At 42.2% G+C, this 24,406-nt stretch overlaps 1 protein-coding gene and 1 long non-coding RNA gene across 11 annotated transcripts in view; one reads left to right on the forward strand and one right to left on the reverse strand.

Annotated features, from left to right (window-relative positions):
* LOC308180372 overlaps positions 1-13,296 on the forward strand; it is a 33,310-nt gene extending 20,014 nt beyond the window's left edge. For 5 of the 7 annotated variants that reach the window (XR_013940911.1, XR_013940913.1, XR_013940914.1 and 2 more), the window contains 3 exons: positions 3,635-3,778; positions 9,111-10,154; positions 10,496-11,181. This is a non-coding gene — a long non-coding RNA (uncharacterized lncRNA). Of the gene's footprint in view, positions 1-3,634; positions 3,779-9,110; positions 10,155-10,495; positions 11,182-13,146 lie in introns of those variants that run through there. The other 2 variants (XR_013940910.1, XR_013940912.1) reach the window with 2 other exon arrangements.
* Positions 7,334-24,406, reverse strand: part of LCP1 (lymphocyte cytosolic protein 1) — a 49,048-nt gene continuing 31,975 nt past the window's right edge. For 3 of the 4 annotated variants that reach the window (XM_080561813.1, XM_080561812.1, XM_080561811.1), the window contains exons 5-16: positions 23,882-24,014; positions 23,205-23,286; positions 21,123-21,288; positions 17,324-17,466; positions 15,805-15,900; positions 14,983-15,178; positions 13,631-13,709; positions 13,303-13,417; positions 12,306-12,439; positions 11,188-11,311; positions 10,181-10,305; positions 7,334-8,761 (exon numbers count right to left, since the gene is read on the reverse strand). In XM_080561813.1, coding sequence (XP_080417939.1) covers positions 8,629-8,761; positions 10,181-10,305; positions 11,188-11,311; positions 12,306-12,439; positions 13,303-13,417; positions 13,631-13,709; positions 14,983-15,178; positions 15,805-15,900; positions 17,324-17,466; positions 21,123-21,288; positions 23,205-23,286; positions 23,882-24,014 — 1,526 coding nt within the window. In that variant the 3' untranslated portion in view covers positions 7,334-8,628. Of the gene's footprint in view, positions 8,762-10,180; positions 10,306-11,187; positions 11,312-12,305; positions 12,440-13,302; positions 13,418-13,630; positions 13,710-14,982; positions 15,179-15,804; positions 15,901-16,237; positions 16,265-17,323; positions 17,467-21,122; positions 21,289-23,204; positions 23,287-23,881; positions 24,015-24,406 lie in introns of all 4 variants that reach the window. The other variant, XM_080561814.1, reaches the window with a different exon arrangement.

Below are 24,406 nucleotides of genomic sequence, written 5' to 3' on the forward strand. Positions count from 1 at the left end.
GATGTTGTTCAAACAAACACGAAGTTCGGTAAGTCACACAGGCTGTTTCTGGCACGGGAAGTGGGCAGCGCTCTGCCACAGTGGTTGATTTTTAAACTGACGGTTCAGATGTGCTTCCTTCACGTAGGCAAAAAGAAGGTGCTGGCAGAGGATAAAACACAGGAGACAAAACTTGACCATCCAGTCGTGCTTGCATCTGGAAATGTCTGATGCACAGATACAAATTTAAAGAAAAATTGAATCTACAAAGATAGGTATAGCAGAAGAAATAGAAAAAAAAAATGATGGAGTGGAGTTGCTGGTAACAAAGGAAAGAGAAGGATCATTTCCACCCATATTTTAAAATGTTAATTAAGCTGGAAAAGGGAATACTATTCCCATGTCATTTCTGAGAAGAAAATTTTGGACAAATGGTAAACATCAGACATTATCGTATGTTGGTTGCTTCTCCTATGCAATGGATGTTGGAGGAAACTAAAGGCACTAGCTGAACCCCTGAGAGAAGGACAAACCCAAGTCTTGTGATGGTTCAAGCACTACGTAGGCTGAAATGCAGTGAACTGAAAGGTAAACGTAGGATGAGAGTTAAAAGAATAACTAATGGGAGATGTCACTGACAGAGATGGCAGAGAATTGCATACCCACCACTCTTGCTTGTCTGAAAGCCTCTGAAGTATTTTGGCTCAAGGTAGGACACAAAAACATTGCCTTTCAAGCATGTGCTGGATGTTGCTTATTTGGATCATTTTGGCTTTTTTTCCTTCCTTTAGTATCTAAACAACACAGACAATACCCTTCCCCACTTGTGCAGCCTGCCTCAGCAACAAGGACGTGACAGTGTTCAAAGCCAGCGTCACTGATCATCGGCCGTGGGTCATTAAATGGCAGCTCCATACCCACCACAAGCCCCTGCCCCATGCCAGCAGCACCACCCCCAGAACAGCACCCATCCTGCTCAGCTCTGCGTGCCTAAAATGAGGTTCCTGTCCAGCCAGCATCACCTCCATGAAGTGGGCTGATTTTCGAAAGCATGGAGGCTGCCGTCACAAGGACATTCACAGCATGCGACGTGCGTTTCACACACAGAGACAATTTCTGTGACAGTTCAATCTCCAAGTGGATCAGATTTCCTCTCCTGATACGATCTATTTATACCGTGTCGCTGAGGTTTGCTCTAATGAACAACCACCTATCCATTGATTACCCCCAAAGCTTTGTCAGCTGCTGACAGAACCTGAGTATAAAAAACTACTGACATAACAGAGAGAGATGGGGATGTTTTTAAGCACCAGACTTAAACACCAACTTCCTTGCTTTCCCCCAGCTGTTAGGGGTTATCATTTGTCCTTTGACTTCTGTTGACATTCCCTCCATCTGCTCCTCTCATCCACGTAGGAGGTGAGAGTGAGTGCAGGCCGCAGGCTGCGCTGCTTTCATAGGCACTGCAGAGAAATGGGCTTTTTTCAGGAGCAGTTCATCCGACCTGCTGTAGACATCTCAATGAGAAAGTAATGAAATGCCTGATCCTGTTCTTTCGTGGCGAGAGGAGCTGGGGTGACTTGCTTGGGGACAGGAAGGTGGATTTGTTCCTGTGAATCGTGTTGATTCTGCTCCCTTCCTCAGCTTGGACGCTTTGGGTGCTAGTTACAGAGAGGAGCAATTTCCTGTGTTCCAGGCTACATAAATTAAGTCATAAATTAAGATATACTTGCTCTACTTACAACAATAATTTTTTTTCTTAACCTTCAAGAACTACTGAGAACCTGGAAAGCATTTCCCAGGTAGGCTGGGAAGAAAAATGTGGTCATGAAAAACACTGTGAAGGGCAATTATAAAAAGAGTTGGGCTGGTCAAAACATTTCATTTTGATAATTTCACCTGTTTGATTTTGATTCAATTTCAAAGCTTTTTAATAGTTTTATTGAAAACCAACACACATTTCTAGGCATATATTTTTAAGGCCTGGAGGAAAAAAGATTGGATGTACACCTGGATTAACTGTTGCTACTACGCTGAGCAGACTACACTGAGAAGACCACAGGCGATGCAACCAGAAGCCTTGCAGTAAAGGGGATGGTTTGATCTGTGCTGATTTCTGTTAACTTTTAGAGTAGCCCTGGGACATGCACAGCCTTTTATTTAAAAAGGGATGACCAGGCCCTAATTTTTAGAGCAGATAATTAACAAAATAGTCTCTTAGTTTCTTTGTTCAATACTACTGCTATGGGAATTAGGACTGGCAGTACATAAAGCCTCCTGGTGCCATTATTATATTGCTTTTTGAAGTATAATCACACTTTAGAGGCAATTCTAATGAGATATTTCCACTCCTTTGGCTGAACCTGCTGTCTCTCTCCTCCCTCTCTCGCATGTGGTCATATCCACATCCTTTGGATGTTGCATTGGTGTTGCACCTCATACAGACCAGGCACTGGCAAATGTTTGTTTCTTTGATCCCTGGATCCTGATGCCTTCTTTGATCCCTGGACTTGCACAGTGCCCAGCAGCAAGGCTTTAAATAACGAGGCTCATCCTGCCTCGAGGTTCTCAGGTCTGAGTTCTGTGTTTCAGCACGTGCTGGAGCCCATGCTAAGTCTGTTGGTAACAGCAAACCTGTTAACAAGCAGACCGAAGGGGCAGGAGGAGGGGAGGTCCGCTGTTGTCAGCAGTCACATCCCTCAGGTCCCTTTCCCTGTTCAGGATTAGCATATTCTGCTCTAGTTTTGATCCTCCCAACTCCTCTTGTTTCCAGTTAATGAGTAACAAGTCCCTCTGGGGCTGGGTAAGCACCCCCGTGAGTCCATGTGCTGAAGCAGAACATGAAAGCCAAGCGAGTCCGTGCTCTTCTTCTTCTGGTTCTTTAAATCCAGGTTCAAGTGCAAAATTAATCTTCTGAAAAATATTTACAGGCTCTTGCCCTTTTTTTGGTGCATTATCACTATTGATGAGGCCAAAGGTAACTGGCTAGCATCCTTCTTATGTGAAGCAAAGGACGAGTAAAATCTAACTAAACTTTGATCCCTGATGCTTGCCATGCAGTGCAGCTGAGTGCCGCTGCTCCTGAACCACACGAGGATGCAATTAGTTGAACAGCTCTTTATTATGGATGCGGCAGAGCAGAATTAGAACTCAATTTACAAGTCTCCCTTTCAAAACCATTCAGCCGTTAAGGCCACATCATCTTTCAGTTTTCCGAGGCATATAATTGATAAATGATTTCTCCCTCCACACCTCAGCTCCTCATCTTTATTCATGAGCCAATTAATCTCTGTAGGACACTGTGATCATTTACATACATGGCCAATGTCACCAACCTCTGTCATTTCAGTCTGGAAACAATTTTACAGCCCACGAAACCACCGGGATGGGAAATTGTGGGATATCTATATTTCTATGCTTCTGGTATTTCTGCCTGATGTTACTCCCAAATATAAAAGTCAAACCCTACCTGTGTTAGAAAATGATGGGTTAACTTGGGAGAAAATGAATGTCTGAGCCCTGTGTGAGTGCTGTACAGGCAGCATGTGTCTTCTAGATATGAGCAGATGCTGGAAATATATGTTCACTTTGTGTGATCCTACACCTCAACGTACTTCATTCATTGTTATTCTTTCTTGGTTGTTTCTCTTTCCAGGCTCAGCGGAGAAGAAGACGCCGTAGTGTTTTGGCACCACATTTTGTTTGTGGGCTGGGGAGGCGTGGATGTGTCAGTACTAGCTAAACGCTTTCTTCATGATCTCCACTTCCCGAAGGGCTGTTATCAGCTTCCACCCAAACAGTATGTTCTCCAAGTGACTCGCGTTTCCTTACTGCCAGGAGATATTGATTAATTTGCCGGTATCTTAACAACCAGCACTTGCAAATGAAAGTGCAGCTTTGTTAAACAAAGGATGTCAACGAGAGCTGCAGGAGCACCACGGGCAGAGTTTCTGAGCACTTGAGGAATGTGCCCCGCGCACCACGTGCAGAGAGCATGCTTTGGCTAAGGTGCAGGAGGATGCATGTACACACCTCTACCCATCTCTCTGTATATATATCTATATGGATATAGATAACGGGAATGCAAACACCCCGAGAAAAGTTGTGTATTCTGCCTGAGTGAGGTGGTGGAGCCACTGTCCCTGGGGGTGTTCAAGGAAAGGTTGGACATGGTGCTTAGGGACATGGTTTAGTGGGTCACACTGGTGGTAGGGGGATGGTTGGACCAGACCTTGGAGGTCTCTTCCAACCTTAACAATTCTATGATTCATTTCATTCACCCCTCTTGGCCGGTGTGATCCCCACCTTGGAGTGGCACATCCCAGTCCTGGCTGATGCTGAGCACCAGTCTGCACAAGCAGGTCCATGCTGCAGAGACACTCATCAGTGTCCCAGCGTGTCCCCTCCCAGCTCTTGGGGCACCCCCAGCACCCCCAGGAGCAGAACAGTCCTGGCGCTGTGTGAGCACTGCTCTGCAGCAACCAAAACATCGGTGGGTTATCGCCACTGTTTTCATCAAAAATCCCAAACATAGCATTGTGTGAGCATCTGTGAAGAAAATTAACTCTATCCCAGCCAAAACCATGACACCAGGCAAGGCAAAGAAGTTTGTGACAGCACAGGGTCCCCTGAGCACTGTTCACAGACCCTATACTTAGCAGAACCTATATTCCCAGTATTTGGCCCCAGGAGCAGATTTGTGGAGTTTCTCACTAGAAAGAGGCATTTGTGTTTTCTGCAAAGCCTGACCACCACATGGGCAACCCTGCCCCATGTTGGTCTGGAAAGGATCATGACTGAAACACTATGGGGCACTGCAGCCACATTTCCCCAGCATGAAATATAATTTGACAGTGCAGCAAGCTGAGGAGGCAGGGCTGGTGGTGAAGGCCTACATCTCTCCTCAGGGATCATTATCACTTATCACTAATGTGGCTGGTTGAGCCTTTCTCTGTCATGGTGCTTAACCACTGGACTCTTTCCCTGACACCTGCTACGAGATTTCCTGGGTGGATGCGGGGGGTTTCTCTCCATGCTTTGTGTGTTTGCAGATATTCCTTGCTGTGTTACTTTAGATCCTTAACATGTGCACTAAATGAATGCCTGCCCTGAGGGAGTGCAGTGCTTATATGCATGATCAGTTTTGTAGCTTTCTGCCTTTTACACAAATTTCAGACGTGTCTTTCCTGGTGAGCACATGGCCTATGGGAATTCAGGCACGTTTAGGCTTTGAACAATTTATTATGGCTCTGTGATGTACTTCTCAAGCAATAATAAGTTGCAACCTGGGAGGCAATTAGGTTTTCTGTAAGACGCTATCGCCTTCAAAAAGTGAGCAGTGCCCAAAAAGTAAATAATATGCGATAAAGAAAATGCTTTCAAAATAGTTATTAGACTTTAGGACAACTAAGACTCGCAGCTGTGTGTCACTTCCTGAGCAGCAAAGGAACATCAGGAGAATGATGTGATTTTCCCAGTAGTGGAACAGGAACTACATTGAGCACTGATCTGTGTAAAAAATATGAAGAAAATGAGAATGTAATCAAATGTTGGTCCTAATTCAGACTTGACTTGCTGTAAGGTATGTAAAGTTCACAGAAACCACCATAGGTAGGCAGTGGTGGACACCAGGATCTGAAGCGGTGGCCAGGCACGCAGCAGGCCTGAGCTGCCCTTGGAAGAAGGGGTGATGTCAGGCTGGGATTTCGGTTCATTCCCATCTCTGGAGGAAGCAGAAACATGACTTTACCTGTATAAAACCACAGAAACCAGTCATACTGCTTGATATCCCTTTTCTAAAGGTAGCCAGGAGGGATGATTTACAACAAGGTGTAAAATCCTCATCATGTGCATGATTATGCTCTACTACACTATGGGGGGATATTTCCTTCTGAGTCCATCTGGTGATGAGACCATACCCTGAAGCATGTGACTGATTGCCCTCATGCTTTTTTTCTCCTAGTTAGTCTAACTGCTGATGCTTTACTTTTATTCATCTGAATATCTAAGCCTTTTTGAAGCTTTGAAAATTATGATTAATTGTGCAAGGAAAATCAATAGTGGAAGTGCTTACAAAGCCAGCTTGATTTAGGAGTGAATCCCAAAGACAGCTGCTTTCTCTGAGAGTGATGGAAAAAGTTGGAGAAAGGCAACAGCAAAAAAAATCCAGATTCCCTTTTTATTTAGGGGTGATGTTTGTCATGGGATTAACTCTTCCAGGGTTGCTAGGAGCTTTATTACAGGCTACTATTACCGGTCCACGAAAGCAAAACCTCAAGTTCATAAAAAAATATATATATATATATAAATAGAGGTTAAAAGTGAAAATGTTTATAGTTCTGTACTGGAATGCAAGTATTTCCACACCTTCAGGTCCATGACAGCTTTATTTTTCACAGGAGACTAGAGATAGGGGTGAAGATCTGGTAAGGCATTTACTGTAGCATCCCTGCCAACAGATCTTGTTCTCTTTTGTGCACTGACAGGTGCTTGTGTTTTGCCTAGGGTTAAATATCCCAATTTTTTCTCCATTTCCCAAAGGAGAGCATTTTCAGAGCTCACGAGTGCCAGTCTGTAAAACTCCGGATAAGTGACTGCCATCTCGTGGTTGGCTTTCCCGGCTGCACTGGTGTCAGGGCTCAGGCTGCTGCAGAGCTTCAGCTTGGGATGCAGATCACAGAATTTGGCACAGATACTGCCCCAAAACGCAGCCTGGGAAACTGGGGACCAGCAATGGGGAGGGCTCTGGGTCAGGCACCCGGCTCTGGTGCTGGGATACTGTGAGAAAAAGCAGCCCCCACCACAAAACACATTTTGAATAGCATGGTACATCCTCTGACCCCTCTCCTGAGCCAAAGCTAGAGCCAGACATCAGTCTCCAAGGACCCTGAAATCCTGCATCTTACCTATAGGAAATGGGTGATGTGTGAAAGCCTGTTCTGCCTGTCTGCCTGAGCAGGCTCCTCTAAAAATCCCCCTAATTTCTCCCAAGTATCATTAGAACAGAAACCAAGTAGCACATTTGCATTACAGAATATAAAAAGAAGCAAAGTCTGCTGACATATGAGCAAAGGAAGGGGCTGGCAGGTATTGCACCAAATGGGGACAATGGTACCAGGTCAGGCTGCAGGTCTGTCCAGTATTATCACATCTTTGGCAGTATCTCAGAGTGGCATGTGCAAAAATGGCCTAGGAAACCATTCTTCCCGCTTCCCACAATCTGTGGTTTCAACAGCAATATATAAGATGTGCTCAGCAAGCCCGCAGTGATGTTTTCTAAATTTGTCCCACTTCAGCTCTATGATGCTCACTTTCCCATTAGCACACGCACTGCGAACAGCAAAGACCACACGTATGGCTTTGTAGAACATTTTATTTAGAGAGATTTCTCACATCATTGGATATCAGTTCTTTATTAAGGCAATTCTGAATGGGCTAGAGGGGGGGAAGGAAACTGAGACTGTGTCAACAGGATCACATTAAGGCAAAATTCCCTCCTTCTGCATTTCACCACAGTAAAATCCACATAAAGGTCAGGACAGAAAATGACTCATGCCATGGAAGAGGTTCAGTGCCATCATCCCACTGACTATCCATGGAGGGGGCTAGGTCCTCAACTGAGGCAAACTGCTCAGCTGGGGATCCTGGCCTTGGTTCAGGGAAGCATTTAAGTATGCGTTTCATTTGTAAGCATTTAAATGCTCTTCTGAATCAGGGCAACAGCCCTTTGAGTGCACGTCTGTACAGTTCATTGTTTATTTTTTTACCCAGTACATAAATATATTGTTCTGTATCCCTTTGGTTAACTTCCTGCCTCTGCTTTATTATTGCTACTAACTGAGTATACCCCCTTAGTTTCCCTAACATGGTTTTCATTTCTATCGTGCTTTGCAGTCTGCTAACATTTTAAGTGTATTATGGCTTAAAAATGAATTAACCTTTGGAGAGCACTCCTTGTAAAGGCTCCAGAGTTCGGCTGCTCTTGGAGGACCAGGTTACAGTATGGTTTGTACTCTGTGAGTAACACCAGTGATGGCAGAGGCAAAGCTTGCAGGGAAAGGTACTGCACACGTCACAGACCAGCAGCACACAGCAGACCCCAAACACTTTCCTCTTTCCACTAGCATTTCCTAAGAGGATCCTACCATTCAAAAAATATAGTCACTAATACTTGTGTTGGTCGGGAAAATCCCTTTTGTAACCCCAGGTGCAAATTGAAGGAAAGTATGGCAGAAATACTGCCAGAAGCATGAAGACATTTTCAGGCAGAAGCAGTATATAACATTTCATAATCCTAAAATCTGTCTGTACCTCCCAAGACAAAGATCTCCAGGAGACCTCTGACGGATAGTCCTGGTATCCATTAACTGGAGGTTATGTATAGGCCTCCTGGAAAACTCATTCAGGAATATGAAATGGTTATATCTAGCAAAGTGGAAAATAAGGCAAAGAAATCAAGCACATAGTACTGTTCAAAATAAAACATTTCCTGGATACACGTGGATACACAACTTTTGTATGATCTGGAACCATGTATAACATTCATGCCTTACAAGCATGAGCACCCTGCATATTTCCTTGATACAAAGAGCATCCAGTTTGAGGGAATCAAAAGGGTGAATACCAGGCATCATTGCAAGTCTTTTGTGCTTAAACTTTCTTCATGCCTTTCCCCATAAGGCAAGCAAACACGGTCATGACCATTTTGGGTTTTACTTCAACCAGGTCTTCTGGAAGGGCATAGACTCTTGCTCCAATTTTTCTTGCCATAGAGATGGCATATCTGCATTGCAGGGGGGAAAAAAAAAAGAAATAAGTTAGTACAGTAGCATTAATGTTCCCTTTGTTAAGAAGTTTTTTCATGATCAGTACCAGAGAGTGTTGGGAACTTTCTTACTGATTCACCAAAATTCAACTTTCATATAGGAACATATGAGCCAGTTCATAAAGAACTACATTTTTAGTAAAAGACAGAGGAAGTTCCCTTATGGTTAGAGCACTGATTACTTGCAGCATGGGACGCTGCCAGTCAAACTCTGGGCTGAAACACATTTAGTCTCCCATGCCATAAAAGATTATCCTAACAAAGTTGGTCTTGCTTCCTCTCATTCTCTGCTGTTCAGTCTTTGTAGGTAAGCAAATTCCTGATGAGGAAAAGCACATGGTTGATGCTGGTGGAGATCAGAGTTGTTGGAAATCATTGTTTAGGGACTTCTGCTTGAGCCATACCCAGAATCTGCAAGCTGACCTTCCCAACCCCTGTTCAGAGTGTGCTGTTGCAGGGCTATTGGCTGTTCTCCACTCGGTATGTGTCTTCTCTCTATTTTTTCCATGAAAAATGCTAAAATGCTGGAGAAATTCTGGGTTCTTCCGATTATAGAGCACATACATTTGTGAAATCCCTCTGCACCTCCCCCCCAAATGCAGAGAAACATGCATGGGGGAAAGAAAGGGGGGAAAAAAAGTCAAAAGAAGACATCAGCAGAGGGATGAAGTACAGAGAGAAGCACACAGAAGATTGCATAGAAAGAAATGAACAGTTGGTAGGAAATAGGAGAGGAAAAGAACAGTGGGAAAAGTCATTATAATAAATATTGTCAGCTGTGACTGCCTTACGGTCATCCTTTTCTCCTTTGTAGTTGCCACACAGCAAAGGAGAAGCTAAACTGATAACCAAACCGGGAGGTGATCCATGTAACTGAAATCACATTGAGATGCTACCAGGATTGGCTTCCTGATAGGAAATGGTTGCAATCAGAAAAAAAATCAATATCCACATCCACAAAAACAGTTTTTCAGGTATAAATCCTGTCCTCCCCTTTCTGCCTTAAATATGCCTGCGCTCCACCTGTATGTGACTAAGGAGGTATCATGATCTCTAATCACTGGTTTCCACAGCTTGCGGTTGTTGGTGTTGTTCCCTGATCTCTGAAGGAATTTTAAATTTAATAAGAGAAAACAGAAGCTTGGGAAGCCAAGTGATTTTGATCCCGTGAAGGGAATTATATTGCAGCAACTGTGACACTTCACTTCCAGTGATAGCCTTTTTTACTGTCTAACTTCTAGCCTTCATGTTTCTAGCTCTGGAGGTATTTCTCAGTTGAGAATGTGCCAGATGAGAATGACAGCGGAGTGGTTTGAAAGACAGTCAAGGAAGGCTGAGCACATAACTGGTGGTAAGTGTCACTTGGCATGAACATACTTAGCATTATTTAGTTTCTCCTCATCATTCAGGTCCTCTGTTTTCAGGAGGTCATATTTGATTGATCCTGGTTGAATGGCATCAATGAGGTCCAGGACTGGCATGCTGGTGCTGATTTTGCCATCCTGCACAGACGAAAAATACAATTAGATGCAAGAACAGGAAGACTTGTCTCCCACAAAGCCAGAGTCTAGGCTTGAGAGCACTGGGCAGTTCATTTACTGTTTAGATCTTTATGAAGGGCTGCTTAGCACAATTTTCATCTAAGGCAGACTCAGAAACCTTTCAAGGATTTTTATTTTTATGTTTTCACAGTGGATGAGACAGCATTAAACCACAAGACAGTGTGCCAGACTTCCTAGGTGGAGACCACAGTGATACAGGTCTGCTGATGGGGAGTGCGAGGGGGACCAGCTGTGTGCATCTTGAGCACATTACGTGTGGTTTGATGACTCTGTCCTCAGCTGGTGCAAACTACTGATTTACATCTACTGAATGTTCCCCAGCTTGGGAAGTGGGGATTTGTTAGTGAAATTGGAAGCTCTCTGGAACTGAACTGCCTCTGTGCACCTTGCAAACTAGGGCTCCAGCCCTGAATGGTACTACCAGATTATGCGTGTACTGTTACTGTTGTTTTTAGTACTGTCATTTCTAATTGCTGTTGTTTAATAATCAACAACACAACAGTTCTTGCCAAATACCAGTCATCATTCCCAGCTCCATAATTTGAATTCCTGTGTCAAAGTGACGTTCAGGGTGATTTCTGTTATGTTCATATTATGTTTCTGCTACCTCTTGATAATAAAGGCCCTTGAATAAAATCTGTTTATCTGAAAATGCCTTTAAAAGGGAATGGAAAATAACCAAACAATGAAGTCAATTATATCGTAATATAGTGTATGATTATATGCTTATACGTGCCTGTATACACACAATGTGTATAGCATACACATAAACACACTGTATAAGAGATTCCTAAACAGAGACTTCTAACAAAAATCTGTTACCTTGAAACTGGAGATAGTTGAATCCTTGCCGGCTGCAGTCAGTGTTTCATTGACCCAGTTAACGATGATTTCATCGTTGACCTTTTCTCCACCACCGATATCTTCAAGGATATTCAGAGTGTACCTTTAGAGAGAAGCCAGAATACTTGCTTTTGCTCATAGTCTACCATAACCTCAGAACCACCCCCGTACATGCGGAGCCTGACTTGGACAAACCCAACTCTTAGACCCAACAGCTTCCTGCTTCCTGCACTTTCAGAGAATGAATTATATTATAACACGCTAATTCATCTAATGGGTCTCATTCACCCCCAATTCCCCAAGCATTGCTCTGGCAGCGTCAAAAGGTTTTGTTTCTCAAAATCCCTAAAAGGTCCCTTCCAGTGGATCTCAGTGTAAATGGCTTGTTCACACACTGCTTAAAAAATAATCACTGATTTTATGGGCAGAAGGAAATTGTTATACCCTTCTAAGACTGACCATCTGCATAAACACAGGGCTGGAATATTTTGCTTATATGACAGCATATACTCTGGAAAGACATGCCAAATTGATGGCAAGTAATCACCACATCCCTAGGTTAATCACATGCCTGATAAACCTAAACTCTCTTTTTAGGATAAATTTAGTCTGTATGTAGTTCCTAGCCATTGTGTATCTTTAGAGATCATCGAGCTTTTAAACACAGGCACACAGGCACCCAGACACACAAAGTATTACATGAAAGTGGGAAGAGCTACTGAGCTGCAGTCACTCTAGGTAGCAGATTACATAATTTCTGCATCAATTCTTAATTTCCAGTACATTCTCCCCACTCCCTGATACAGAGATGTTTCATCTTATTTTTCTCTCTTCTGTGCAGTGAACATTTATTCACACTATATGGATAGTGACAATAATAATCTTCTGCACGAGCTGAATGTAATGGCCTTGGCCACAAGATAATGTACTTCATGATCACACCCCTGACTCAGTTACTCTGTCTCTGCATATATGTGCAAACAGATGAGAGAAAAAGCTGTAGCCTGTAAAGCTTTCTTATCAATAGCATCAAGACAACATTACCATGCCAACTGTGTGTACCAAAACACTCCTAAGCTTGTGTTTCACCACCATACCTTCTCATCAACTGCCAGATTAAGGCCAGTGTGAGTGTACGGTTTCCTTCATTCAGATCTTGCCCAGCGATGCCAACGAGGGAAAATTTGGCTTGATTTTTTCCCAGTTCCACTGCATAGTTGCAGTTTTCAAGCTGTTAATGACAAGATCAGTTAATACAGTTCAAAAATACAGAAAAAAGAGGAAAAAAAAAAGAAGTGGCTGTCAAGACATCCACTGCTACTTTAGATTCTTTTGATCACTGAGCCCAGATCCTCCTGGGCAAACAGGTCTATCTTTTTTGATAGATAACACAGCTGTTCGACTACCAGCAGCCAGCACTGTCCCAAAGATACTAAGATAATAATCAACCTAGAAGGAAATGTTATACTTCATCATCAGGACTCATAAAACACATTACCCTGGAAAATATGAATCTACAGCTCAGAAGTACCTCCAGTAACAAGGCATTGCACTGAGACAAAGGATCAGTGTCCCAGCCAATATTTCAGGCCAGTTAGTCACCCTGCCCAAACTGTACAGGGCTGCTCATCCAGAGAGCTGGGAGAAAGCTGCGTATTTAGCAGCAACTCTACAATCAGTTCTTGAGGCACACAGTGAAGAATACTGATTATCACTGTCCTCATTTCGTGTGGAGGGCAATGGTCCAGACAGCAGCAATTAAGTTGGTGCCGTATTACTCATGCTGAAGATGCATTACAGTTGGTGACTAAAACTGCAGCAAAAGTGGTCTACGGATACAGTCTTTAAATATTGATACTAAAGGTGTCAAGACTTTTTATGTTACAAATACTGTTTACCTGTCAACAAAGTTAATGAGTCAGATACATTTATTTTCAGGGTGAAGAATTATTCACTGAGAAGACGAAAAGAATCATTTGATGTGCTGTACTTGGGACTTGAGAGCAACACGAGTGCCCACATTTCTGCGTGAAATGATGCAGACATCTTTTAAGGGTAAGGCATTGCTACTGGAGCTATTTCAGCTATTTGTACCTTCTTCATGTTGCCACCCAGTTTAGGATATGGTGGTTTGTTCACTCTGTTCCAGTCTACTGGCACTTTGATCTTTTCGTAAAGCTGGAAGATAACCAAGGCATCTGACAGGTCACTGAAAACAACAAAAAAAGATAGATCATTGACCAAAGAACCAAAGAAAGGAATCCAACCAAACCATTAGCAGAGGTAAACTTACTTTCCTATTAATAAATAAATAAATAAGTATATATATATTCTTACAAGGTCCAAAAGTTCTCTTAAGTTTTCTGTAAACAATTTGCTGGCTGCATGTATTATCTGAAGGAAATGTAACACCTCCCCTTACCTGTATAAGTGATTTACACGTGGATTAACACCCAGGGAGTTCATCCAGTTCCTGAATGTCCTCTCTTCCCTTGTCTCACCTAAAACAACAGGTATATCAATCAACAGGACAGCAGACCACAACACTCCAGTAAAATAAGTGTCTTGTGATGAAACCATAACTCAGAATTTACAGTGCACTGAACCATAAACAGAACGAGACAGTGGCTGACAAGAAAAATAAGAGATCACAGTGCAGCACATAATATTTCTTCATGCCCCAAATATTACAGTATTTAGGCAGATTGGCCTTGAAATGCCTTCAAGAATTCAAGAATAGTCTGTGCCCTAGCATAAACAGTTTTATCATGAAGCTTTTGAGAAACAAACATAATTGAAAACACAGATTTATTCTGTGTGTCTCTGTAAGCACGACCTACACTGAATAAATGCTAGACTGAACAGAGCACTCCCATTCATTTTAGCTTTCAAGTACATGCTCAACCAGTTATTAAACTGGTCCCATTGACCCCACGGATACCATGTATTTTCTTATTTGTCAGTACATGATTAAGTACTTTGCTGACTCACACTATAGAGCTCAGACCCTCGGAAGATTAAGTCTTAACTGCCAGTTGAACTGTTTCAGACTTTTTTTTTATATGCTGTCATCAACAGCATAGCTGATTTACTAGAAATATCACATACAAAAACAAAGAGTAGGCTGCCTTCTCCTAAAATCACAGAACAACTGCTGCTCAATGAGAACTAGACCCAGAAACAATTTAGATGTTTTCAATTCAGGTTTTTGTGAGCTATCTCTGTGCACCAAAAAAACCCTTCAAATGGTACCAAAAAAGGAATATTTTTTTTTTCTGTTGCCTTGCTTCATGATGGCTGTACAGACCCTGCCTCAGAAAATTACAAGTATTAGAAATAGAAAGGTTTCACTGAGCAGCATCTTTATGAAGGTATAAAACAAGAGAGATATGAGAGGCATTTTCAAGTGGTCATTCATCAGGAATCGCCACCTGCTTCAGAGCTGAAGTAGTCCAAAAGACGAGGCCACTGGGACTCCAGATCCGGAGCACAGGTCAAACAGAAGGACCTGTAGCTCAGTGAATGGTCCACACAATGGTGGTCCTGAACCTAACCCAGACCAGGCAGGCATTGGGTTCATGTAAGATCAGATTCTTAAATTATGTTCTAAATTAAGAGAATGCCAAATCAACCATGATTTCAACTAAGAAGCACACTCAATAGTCAGTAGAGGTTCAGACATCCCACAAACATTTTCATCTTTAACATATCATGTTAGCAGGGGATACTGTGGCATGGATGGCCAGAAACATCCTTTACATGAATTTTTCTTACCTTCAATAGAGCTCCAGTCAATGTCCTGGTTCTCTGGCTTATGCAGGGCAGGGTATTTGTTAAACAAGTTGGCGATGAATGCCAAGTTCAGCTTTGGGTTTCCCCGGACGACATCTGTGGCCGTGACGAACTGCCGGCAGCCCAGCCGCTCTGCCTGCTGCAGCATGCACTCTGCGCGTTGGACATCGTCCTTCTCCTGTGCCAGCCAAAAATGGGGATGAAACCACATCAGCATCAGCCCACAGCCTGGCACCATGCACACACCAACCCATTCGGGGTCCCTGTATGTGGGGCTAGGTGTGGGGCTGCTAAAAGAGATCCCTGCTGAATTTATAACAATTTCCTCTCCCATCTTTAATAATGGCAAGTCAGTGTTTCAGATGGGCTTTACCTACAATCCAGCCATCTCATCATGTTCTTTTTTAATTGTATCTCACATAAAAGGGAATTAATTCCCAAATAATTGCATTTTAATATACTTGCTACATGTTAGTAGTTTATCAGTGTGGTTCAGTGGCTGTAGGATGGTACTTTAAGCAATTTGACCTGGTGGAAACTATCCCTGCCCAGGGCAGGAGGGTTGGACTAAGATGATCTTCAAGGTTCCTCCCAACCCAAACTGTTCTGTGATTCTATAAATATCTAATGAAAGGCAAAACACTTCATTTAATACTTCAGCTTTGACTTCTGAAACGTAAGATCATGTTGCAACACTAAAAAGAGTTTGCTTTCTGTGGTACCCTCGTGCAGCTCTGTGCTGGCCAGCAATGCAAGTAACAGACAGAAAATATAGGCATTTACTCTAAACTTATCTCATCTTACCCTTAATCCTGACATGTCAATAGTAATAGCTGGAATGCCTTCTTCATCTCCCTTGGGGGCAACCTGGTTCAGCAAATGGTAATAAGCTCTCGAGTCCTGTGACAGACAGAGAAATTAAATGGAGAAAAATTACATCTAAAGCCCAGATTTTGCATTCCAGCACTCTCCTGAACAATGTGCATGCATGCTTCATTTTTATTACATCAATCATTAGGCTACATAATTAAATTACTAAAGTTGGAAGCACTTAACAATCCCCACTCTATGCTGTGTTTGCTAGACCCACGTCTTCCCTAAGCCAATACGTACATTTTACAGAAAGCTCAAAGCACGAGACAAAACGCTGCATTGCAATTACAAGGACAGCAACAACAAAGAGATGTTAGAATTGACTCAATATGAACACGACAGTATAGATTAAAAAAAAGTATACCTTTATGATGTTGTAGAAGTCAGGCTGCTGAGCATTTAAGAAAAGAAAATGCAGAAGGAGAAAGCAGAGGTTTAAAGCAGATTTCAAAGAAATGCTGGAACACTTATAGAAGAGAAAGCACAAATTTCAAGGACAAAAGTTGAAAACAACAACAGTATCAGCATTTTTTTCAGGGAAAAGGGCAGGAACAAGACAAGGATTTAACATGTTGTGTCTTTAAATTTTTGTGAAAGTTGTTTCCATGTGTGGAAAATATTAATATCACTTCAGAAATAATTCAAAGAAGAACTGAAAACAAAGCTGCATGTTAGTGTCTGGGGACTTGACTACCTAAACCAACAAATACTCTTCAAAAATGTTAAGTAGATGAGCTGTTCTTTTTATTTATTTTTTGGTTTTATTCCTTCTTGTATGAGAAATACCATTTACTCCCTACATTTCTACCCCCAAAATTCTTTGTACATTTGCATTTATTACCCACTGTGTTTTGAAGGCAGGGATTTATAAGAGTATTGAGGTGGAGAGACACACTTAATTTGAAAATGAGTGTAAAGGCTGAACTCTTGGCCTCCGAGAGGCAAATGTGTACCTTATTTTCCAACTGTAAATATGGCAAGTGCAATTTATCTTTCAGTTGCAGATAGGATTTAATCAGTTGCATCATAGTCCTCTCAGCCAGCCTATGCAAAGGTGGGAAAGACCCCATTCCCTTCCCTTTCCATGGATATCCTGCAGTCAACTCCACACAGTGAACCAAAAATCTGTTACAATAAAAATTATAATGTCTAGTGTAACTCTCAGACTCTCCAGTTGTCTTCCCTGGTGCTTTTTTGTGTATGTCATTTAAGTCACGGTAAATGACTTCCTGTGCTGTACTGAAGGAAACACCAAATGGAGGAATTGGAAGAGCTCCATCCTCTTCCCCCATACCTAGTTACATGTCTGGGTAAGGTTCAGCCTTCTTCAAATTAAAGACAGATCTAGAAGAATTTAGGGACGTTCAGCAAGTACACAACCTTTGTTTGAAGGACATGGACTTGGGTGTGGAGCTCATGTTTTGCTAATGTTGGTAAGTGTTCCTTATACCTTTATGTCTGAGCTGAAGTTGTTGACCTTGTTACATCCTGCATTCTCCAGGTGATAGTTTGCCCATCTCAGCAGCAGTTCCTCTGGAGACAATCTCATCAGATCCTCTAGGCTCTCTCCTTCTCTCAGCAGAGCAATCAAGGCTAAGCAGAGACAAAAGAAAAAATGAACAAATGCTGCATGCTGCAGTACTTGCTTTTTCACTGTATTCCTTAAAAAAAAAAAAAAAAAAGGAGTCGGGATGAGAGGTGACAGATAAAAGTTGCAACAGAGAAATTCTGCTTATATATGAGGGAAAAAAATGCCACATGGTTGGTTGAAGACTGGAGCAGGCTCCTCAGAGAGGCTGTGAAATCGCCACCCCTGGAGGCACCTACATTATTCTGCAGTTCTAACTTATGGATCCTGGTCTTGCAGATGCCAACAGGTAATAGCAATACCCACTTGTACCAGAGAGACTGAGGCAAAATAAGGCTATCATCAGATCTGTTACTGATGTTGTGAGTACTTGTAGAGGAAAATGTATAACTATTCTCTTTCTTACACATTTTGCTACCTAGCTTCTAACTGAGCAACCAGAGGATTGCCAAAATTCAAGGTGAAATTGCATGACAGAGGATATAAACAACAAAAGGATCTCACCAATAAATAAATAAAAAAAAAGGACAAGGATGTTAGTCATGGATCTAGGAGTCAATCATGTATAACTGCACAACAGTTTCAGTATGGTCTAAAAACTACCTGATTTCCTTTCCTCAGATTTTAATTAAAACATGATGATATTGAGCACAGGAGCAAGATGGGAATGAAAAAAAAATGAACACAGACTTTCTGCAATTTAGGCGAAACAAGTCTGCATGACCTTCACACTGAAACTGGATCCACACAGGAATCCTGAAGAACTTGCACATGACCGTACAGGCTCATTAGCAAGTGGGGTTTACACATCTGTCAAACTGGAGAAGATACCCTATTTCTATAGGAAAATTAGTATAATAGTTATGTTTATAAAAGGAAGAAGCAGGAGGGAAAAAATGACCCTTACACTGCAGGATATTCAGCTGTACTCTAGAGCATGAAGGGCTTTACAAAAAGTTTTGAAAAGAACAACTAAAAATATGGAAGTTAACTGTTAACGTTACGAAATGTACCGCTGGTTTAGAAAGGGACAATATGTCATACTACCTTGATATGTTTCTCTTGTCTTTTGTAATTTCTTGAACAAAATGGGGATTTGCTACATAAAAGAAACAGTGGAAATCTATCTAGAGTTCCATAGATAATTTCATACAGGGTACTATAGGATTAAACTGTAACAGAATGGGAAAACAGAAACATTTTAAAGTAGACACTGCATTTTGTGACGAGAAGAATGCTAACACTGAGAGAAGTACACTGGAAGAAGGATTCTAGTGGAGTATATCATGGATGGATTTTTGGATAAATGTTTTATTTAAAAAAAAAAAGAATTATTTCAGCACAAAAACTAGCAATGTGAAAAAAAAATATGACATTATTCACTAGGTGGCATAGTTAATACAAAAGACAGGAAATCAGACAGGAAGAACTAGATGGCAGTCAGTAACAGAAATTGAGTGAAATTCAATAGTACCATGTTCAAAGACACTCACTGGGGAATTAATATGAATACCCCCTATTAGCTAAAAGCTTCTTATTACGAACAGAGGATGAGCACAACCTGACTGTATTAGGTGTCTTCTGAGCTAATCTGAGCCACTACGTGATATGACCAGAGAAAAACAAACACGATATTAGTGCACCCCGGGTATTTCCCATAGAGGTAGGGATGTATTACTGCCTTGATACTAGCTGCTGTGCTGGGTCTGGCTGCGATGGAGTTACCTTTCCCTGCAGCAGCCCATGCAGTGCTGTGCTCTGCAGTCGGAGCTAGAACAGCATCGGTACCACACCAGTGCTGTGTCTGTGACTGAGCAGTGCTGGCACAGCATCAGGGCTCCCTCCAACCCCCCCAGAGCCAGCAGGCTGGGGGTGGGCAAGAGGTGGGGAGGGGACACCACCAGGGCAGCTGTCCTAAACCGACCAAAGGGATATTCCATGCCCTGTGGTGTCACACTCGGCAATAAAAGGTGGGAAATGGGAAGGAGAGGGGGGGCTCTCGTTATGAAGATGTCTGTCCTCCCAAACAACCACTACGTGCATTGAGGCCTTGCTTCCTGGGACGTGGCCAGACTTCGCTCGTTGATGGGAAGTAGAGAATATTTCTTTTTACTTCTCTCTGTACTTCTGTGCTGCCTTTGCTTGTTGTTTTCCCTCTTTCTTTTCCCTTTAATTAAATTAACCTTATCTCAACCTATGAGCCTTTTTCTTCTTTCCAGCATGCTTTCTTCTTCCCCCCCTCTTCTTTTGAGGAGGGGGAGTGAGAGAGTGGTTGTGGTGGAGTTTGGCTGCACTGGAGGGTAAAACCAGCACAGCTGCTCTTGTGAGGTCTTTGGGAATACAATGGCCCATATTCAAGAAGGAGGAATTTCACCTGGAAGAGCTGTAGAAGAAGGCTATCAGTAAAAGAGTGAACCTGAAAAGAAATTGTAATGATGATGGTTTGTCTACCCCTACAAACTGAAGTCTGAGATGAGAGGTAAAGAAGAAAATACCATTAAGGGAAAAGATCTACTAAATAGGGTACGGCTGCCAGCTTGACCATCATTGCTATGTAACAAAGGAATGGGAACTGGGAATTCTGGAAACTGGTCTCTCTGGCTATGAAAGGGTTAGAAGATGCAAGGAGTGAAGCAATAAAGGTAATACTTGCAGGAGGTATGGTAACAGAAGGGAAGTGGTGCCACCACTGGCTGAGCAAACTATCCAGAGAGGCAGGAAACAAAGCACCAAGAAGTGATGCCATGTAGACTGTGCACACACCCACAGCTTCCCACTGAAGCAAGTTCATGGAGAACTTTGGTACTGGCAAGACACACCTGGAGTGTTGTGTCCAGTTTGGGGCTCCCCAGTACAATATACACTGATGACTGCAGCAAGTTCAGCAGAAGGACATCAAGATGTTGGGCTGGAGTACGTGACACTTGAGAAGAGGTTGGGAAAACTGGGTTTGTTCAGCATGGAAAGAGGTCTGAGAGGGGAATTAACTACTGACTTCAACAACTACAGAGGAGATGGAGCTGTATTTTCCCTGTATACACAGCAAAAGGACAAGAAGTTGCAGCACAAGTTGGAGGAAGGGAAATTCCAATTAGACATAAGAAAAAAAATCACAGTGAGAGTGGTTAGCACTGGAACGGGTTGCCCAGAGAGCACAAGAAAAGGCCCTAAACAACCTCATTAACTTGGAGGCTGGTCCAGCTGGTAGTTGGATGCCAGACCAGAGGTCCTTCCAGCCTAAATTATTCTGTGATCATATAAATCAAATTTTGCCAAGAAAAGGAGAAGATTGGCACTGGTTTCATCAGAAGCAAGAAAAAAGTAAAGCTTCCTGAATGCAGTGTAGCATTTCCTTGATCCCAGATTTAGACAGAATTAATTTTGTGTCAACCAGAGTGCCAAAACACCAATATACCTGGGTGTAGGCCATCAATCCTCACCAAATGAGCATGAAATTGGCTTTGCACATACAAGCCTACATACACCCCTGGAGTTTGGAGTGCCAGAACTTGTGGGAAGCAAGGGATATGACAACAATCAAAAAGACAGTCAACACAACTTGGATAAAAATTTGAATTAAGACTTTTTTTTAAAGAAAAGCTGTATTAAGAAGACTGTTCAGTAATAACAATACAGCACTGAAACCATGAGCCACACGTACCTTCATTCCTGCTGATCTCTATGTCGGCAAAGAGCCCAATTTTGATGACTTGCCATAAAAGACCCAAAACCAGGTAAGGTTTCCCTTCTTTTAAGTCTTCAGCTCCGATGTTAACAACATGGCACCCAATGGCTGAAGCAGAGTTCAGAGCCAGGTTCAGGTTTTCCTAGGGAAGAAAGAGAAGGTCTGAATGATACGATAACTGAAGAGCTGAGGGTACAAGAAGGGAACACAGGCAAAACTACTAAAATCTGCGAGCAACTTCACTGGTACAAGTGGGCCCAGTGCTGGGCGTGGGGAGCAGGGGAACCCAGAATCTCCTAGAATTACAAATAAATTCTTAGTCCCAACACAAAGATGGAAAGGATCCTTTTGACAAAGATAAAACTCTCGGATGCCTGGTCTCACTATGTCACAAGGCACTGGAGCTCAGAGCACGTCTGCACTCGCAGTGATGTTCTGGCTCAGTCCTGGTGTCACAGCCAGGCTCTCTTCCTACCCACATGGGTAAGGCACAAACACAAGTTCAAATTCAGACCTGGCTTCAGCATGGGGCAAACTCTCCTCCACTCAATCTTGCACTCCTGCAGGAATGAGGGAGCTGACCAGCAGGTACTCCAGATAAGCAAACGCCCTAACAGCCAAAATACAAGTAAGTGTCTAGCTGGCAACGTATACAAAAATACTTGGTCATAAGAATCAGTACGAATAAACCTGTTGTATTTTTAACCTTGGGATTAAGCCAAGGTCAGAACTGGTCAGGCCTGGGTATTTCCTTTTTGAGTATTGGGGTGTGGAGTGTTTAGTGGAGGCGAAGGGCTTCTGTAATTCACGGTGAGAGGCAGGAAGAAAATGATGCTTCACCACTTCCTTCCCATTTAAAACAAAGGGTGTAAGAAAATCTGACCCACAGTTATGCAATATTCAGAGAGGAGGCTTATTAAAACAGGGAAAGTAAAGCAGACAAAAAAGCCTGGCAAATACCATTTATCACACAGATTTGCAACATTCACCTGAATTTCACCGCTGCTAGCATGACAAAGAGATTTGATTAGATACAAAATGCATGGAGAGACACAGTGTAAATTCTCATAAGCTGGAAAAATTGGAGCATTTCAAATTAATTATCTTTTCTCCACCAGACAGCTGTAAAAGGGTTAAGTTAAAGTGGAAGCTCTATTGATCAAATCAAGTCTACATGTGACAGGGATTGATCTGGGCTGCATCACTAAGTGATGCTGCTGACCAAAACGATTAGAACTGAAAAATGTGGTATACAGCATAAAAATCCAATTTAATGGCTTCTGAGCTTACTTGAGCCTGGCTAATGTTCCATCTAATCAGAGTAGCTGAGGGCTAAACTGGGTTAGGTTCACATCCATTCCAAATATCTATTTATATTCTGTACTCAGATATATGGACTCTGTTCATATAAAAATACCTCTCTATATACTGCTGTGTGAGAAACACAATAAACGTTAAATAGGTGAAAATTCACCTTTTTGTCCAATTTTAAAATCATATCTATGTGTACATAATAGCAATAAAGAAGGGATTCAGTTTTCAAGGTGAAAAAGTACAGATTGTAAAGGACAGGCAAGGACTCTGGTTCCACCTCAGGCATGTAGCACCACAGCGCTGCCCGGACCACAGTTAGTATTTGGGTGAGGGCCTCAGACTGCAACAGGACGGCTGTGAATTTAAGTCCAAGGCCATGCCTGGGTGACCTGGAAGGGGGGATTCAGCTTTCTGAGAGTTAACTGCAGCTGGAATTTGTCATCAAATTATCTCATTGTTCTTGCATTCATATGGTATCTTCCACAGAAGTATCCAAAGCTTTGACCTGGTAAATATTTATATACTGGTTTAAGGACAAACACAAAATTTGTCTAGTCAGATTATTCAAATGTTTCCAAAAAAAAACAGAAATCTAAACCTTCTTTACCATGTAATCCTGAGCATCTCACTTTGCCACAAATAACTTTGATTGTTTTGTGCAGGACCATCTGCAGCCTCTGCTCTAAGTGTTTACACTGGAGCATCCTAAGTGAAGAAGCAAGGAATCCTGTTACATTTTTGTACCTGTATCGTGAAGGGTGTGAGTTTCTTCTTGTTTATTGTTCTCTCATCAATGGTATCCGGGACTGAAAAGTTGATCATCTTACTGGAAAAAAAAAAAAAAAAGAAAGAAAAAAAAAAGAAAAACACTAGTAGCTGCACATGCACAAAATGCAGATAGAGCTTTTGTCACTAGACTGAAGAAGTCAATTAAAGAGGGGGAGAGTTACTACGTGAACACAGATAGTCAGCCTCTGCCTTTTACATATATATTAACACATGCAATACTTGAGCAACTATTTTGAGTCACATGCCAAATGTGCTATAAATGCCAGGCAAGAATACCATAACGTAAAGTTGTACAAGAAGTTTCTTTTGCAGAAATTGCTGTGAAACCACTCACTAACTTATGCTGATTCGTGTGAAACCCAAAAAGCCCTTGAACAAAAATAGAAACACGTTAACTACTCAGGGCAAGATTCACTGAATTCATCTCATTTTACAGGTCTGGAGGCAAAGAAAAACTCATTTAAATTGAAAGAAGCTTTATCTTTATAAAGAGAAAAGGAGCAACAAAACTAGACCCGAATCTGCAAAGATTCCTGAACCTAAGTGTAAAGTCAGCAGCTTCCATGTAAGCAGTGGTGTGTGTTTCTGCAGGCTTATGGTTTGCATTTATGAGAAATACAGGTATTATTTACCAAAGCACTATGCCATCACCAACCGCCTGGAAGAGATCATCTGTTTCTGGATTCATTGGGACCACGTGTTTACAGTCAGGGTCCTTCTCAAGGGCTTTGTTAATCCAGTTGACGAAGGCATACTTTTCTTCCTCTGTGGACACAACACCAAATCCATCAGTTTGCTGTGCTACATCTCCACCATCATTTTACTTTCAAAGGCGGGACTCGTGGGGGAAAAGACTCCTAAATCTGAATGTGACTAATTACAGAACTTCTACAAGGGAAGGAGGCTCTGAGGAGACAGGCAAAAGGTATGAGGTTGTGAAACTCATGAAAGGATGAAGAAGGATGTATGGGGTGACTGACCACAGCTGTTGTGAGGGGAGCAGAACTTAATCTTGTCACGAAGGGAAGCAGGGGGTATCATTTATTCTGTACAAGTGGGTTCTGTACTTCAGCTGAGTGAATCAGCGAGCTGTGTAACCGTTCATCCCTAAGTTAATCAAGAGAATGCAAATATATGTCTTCCTGAATTAGCCAGAC

The sequence above is a fragment of the Anser brachyrhynchus genome (genome assembly GCF_964034855.1).
Source record: "Anser brachyrhynchus genome assembly, chromosome: 1".
In the NCBI taxonomy this organism is placed as follows: domain Eukaryota; kingdom Metazoa; phylum Chordata; class Aves; order Anseriformes; family Anatidae; genus Anser; species Anser brachyrhynchus.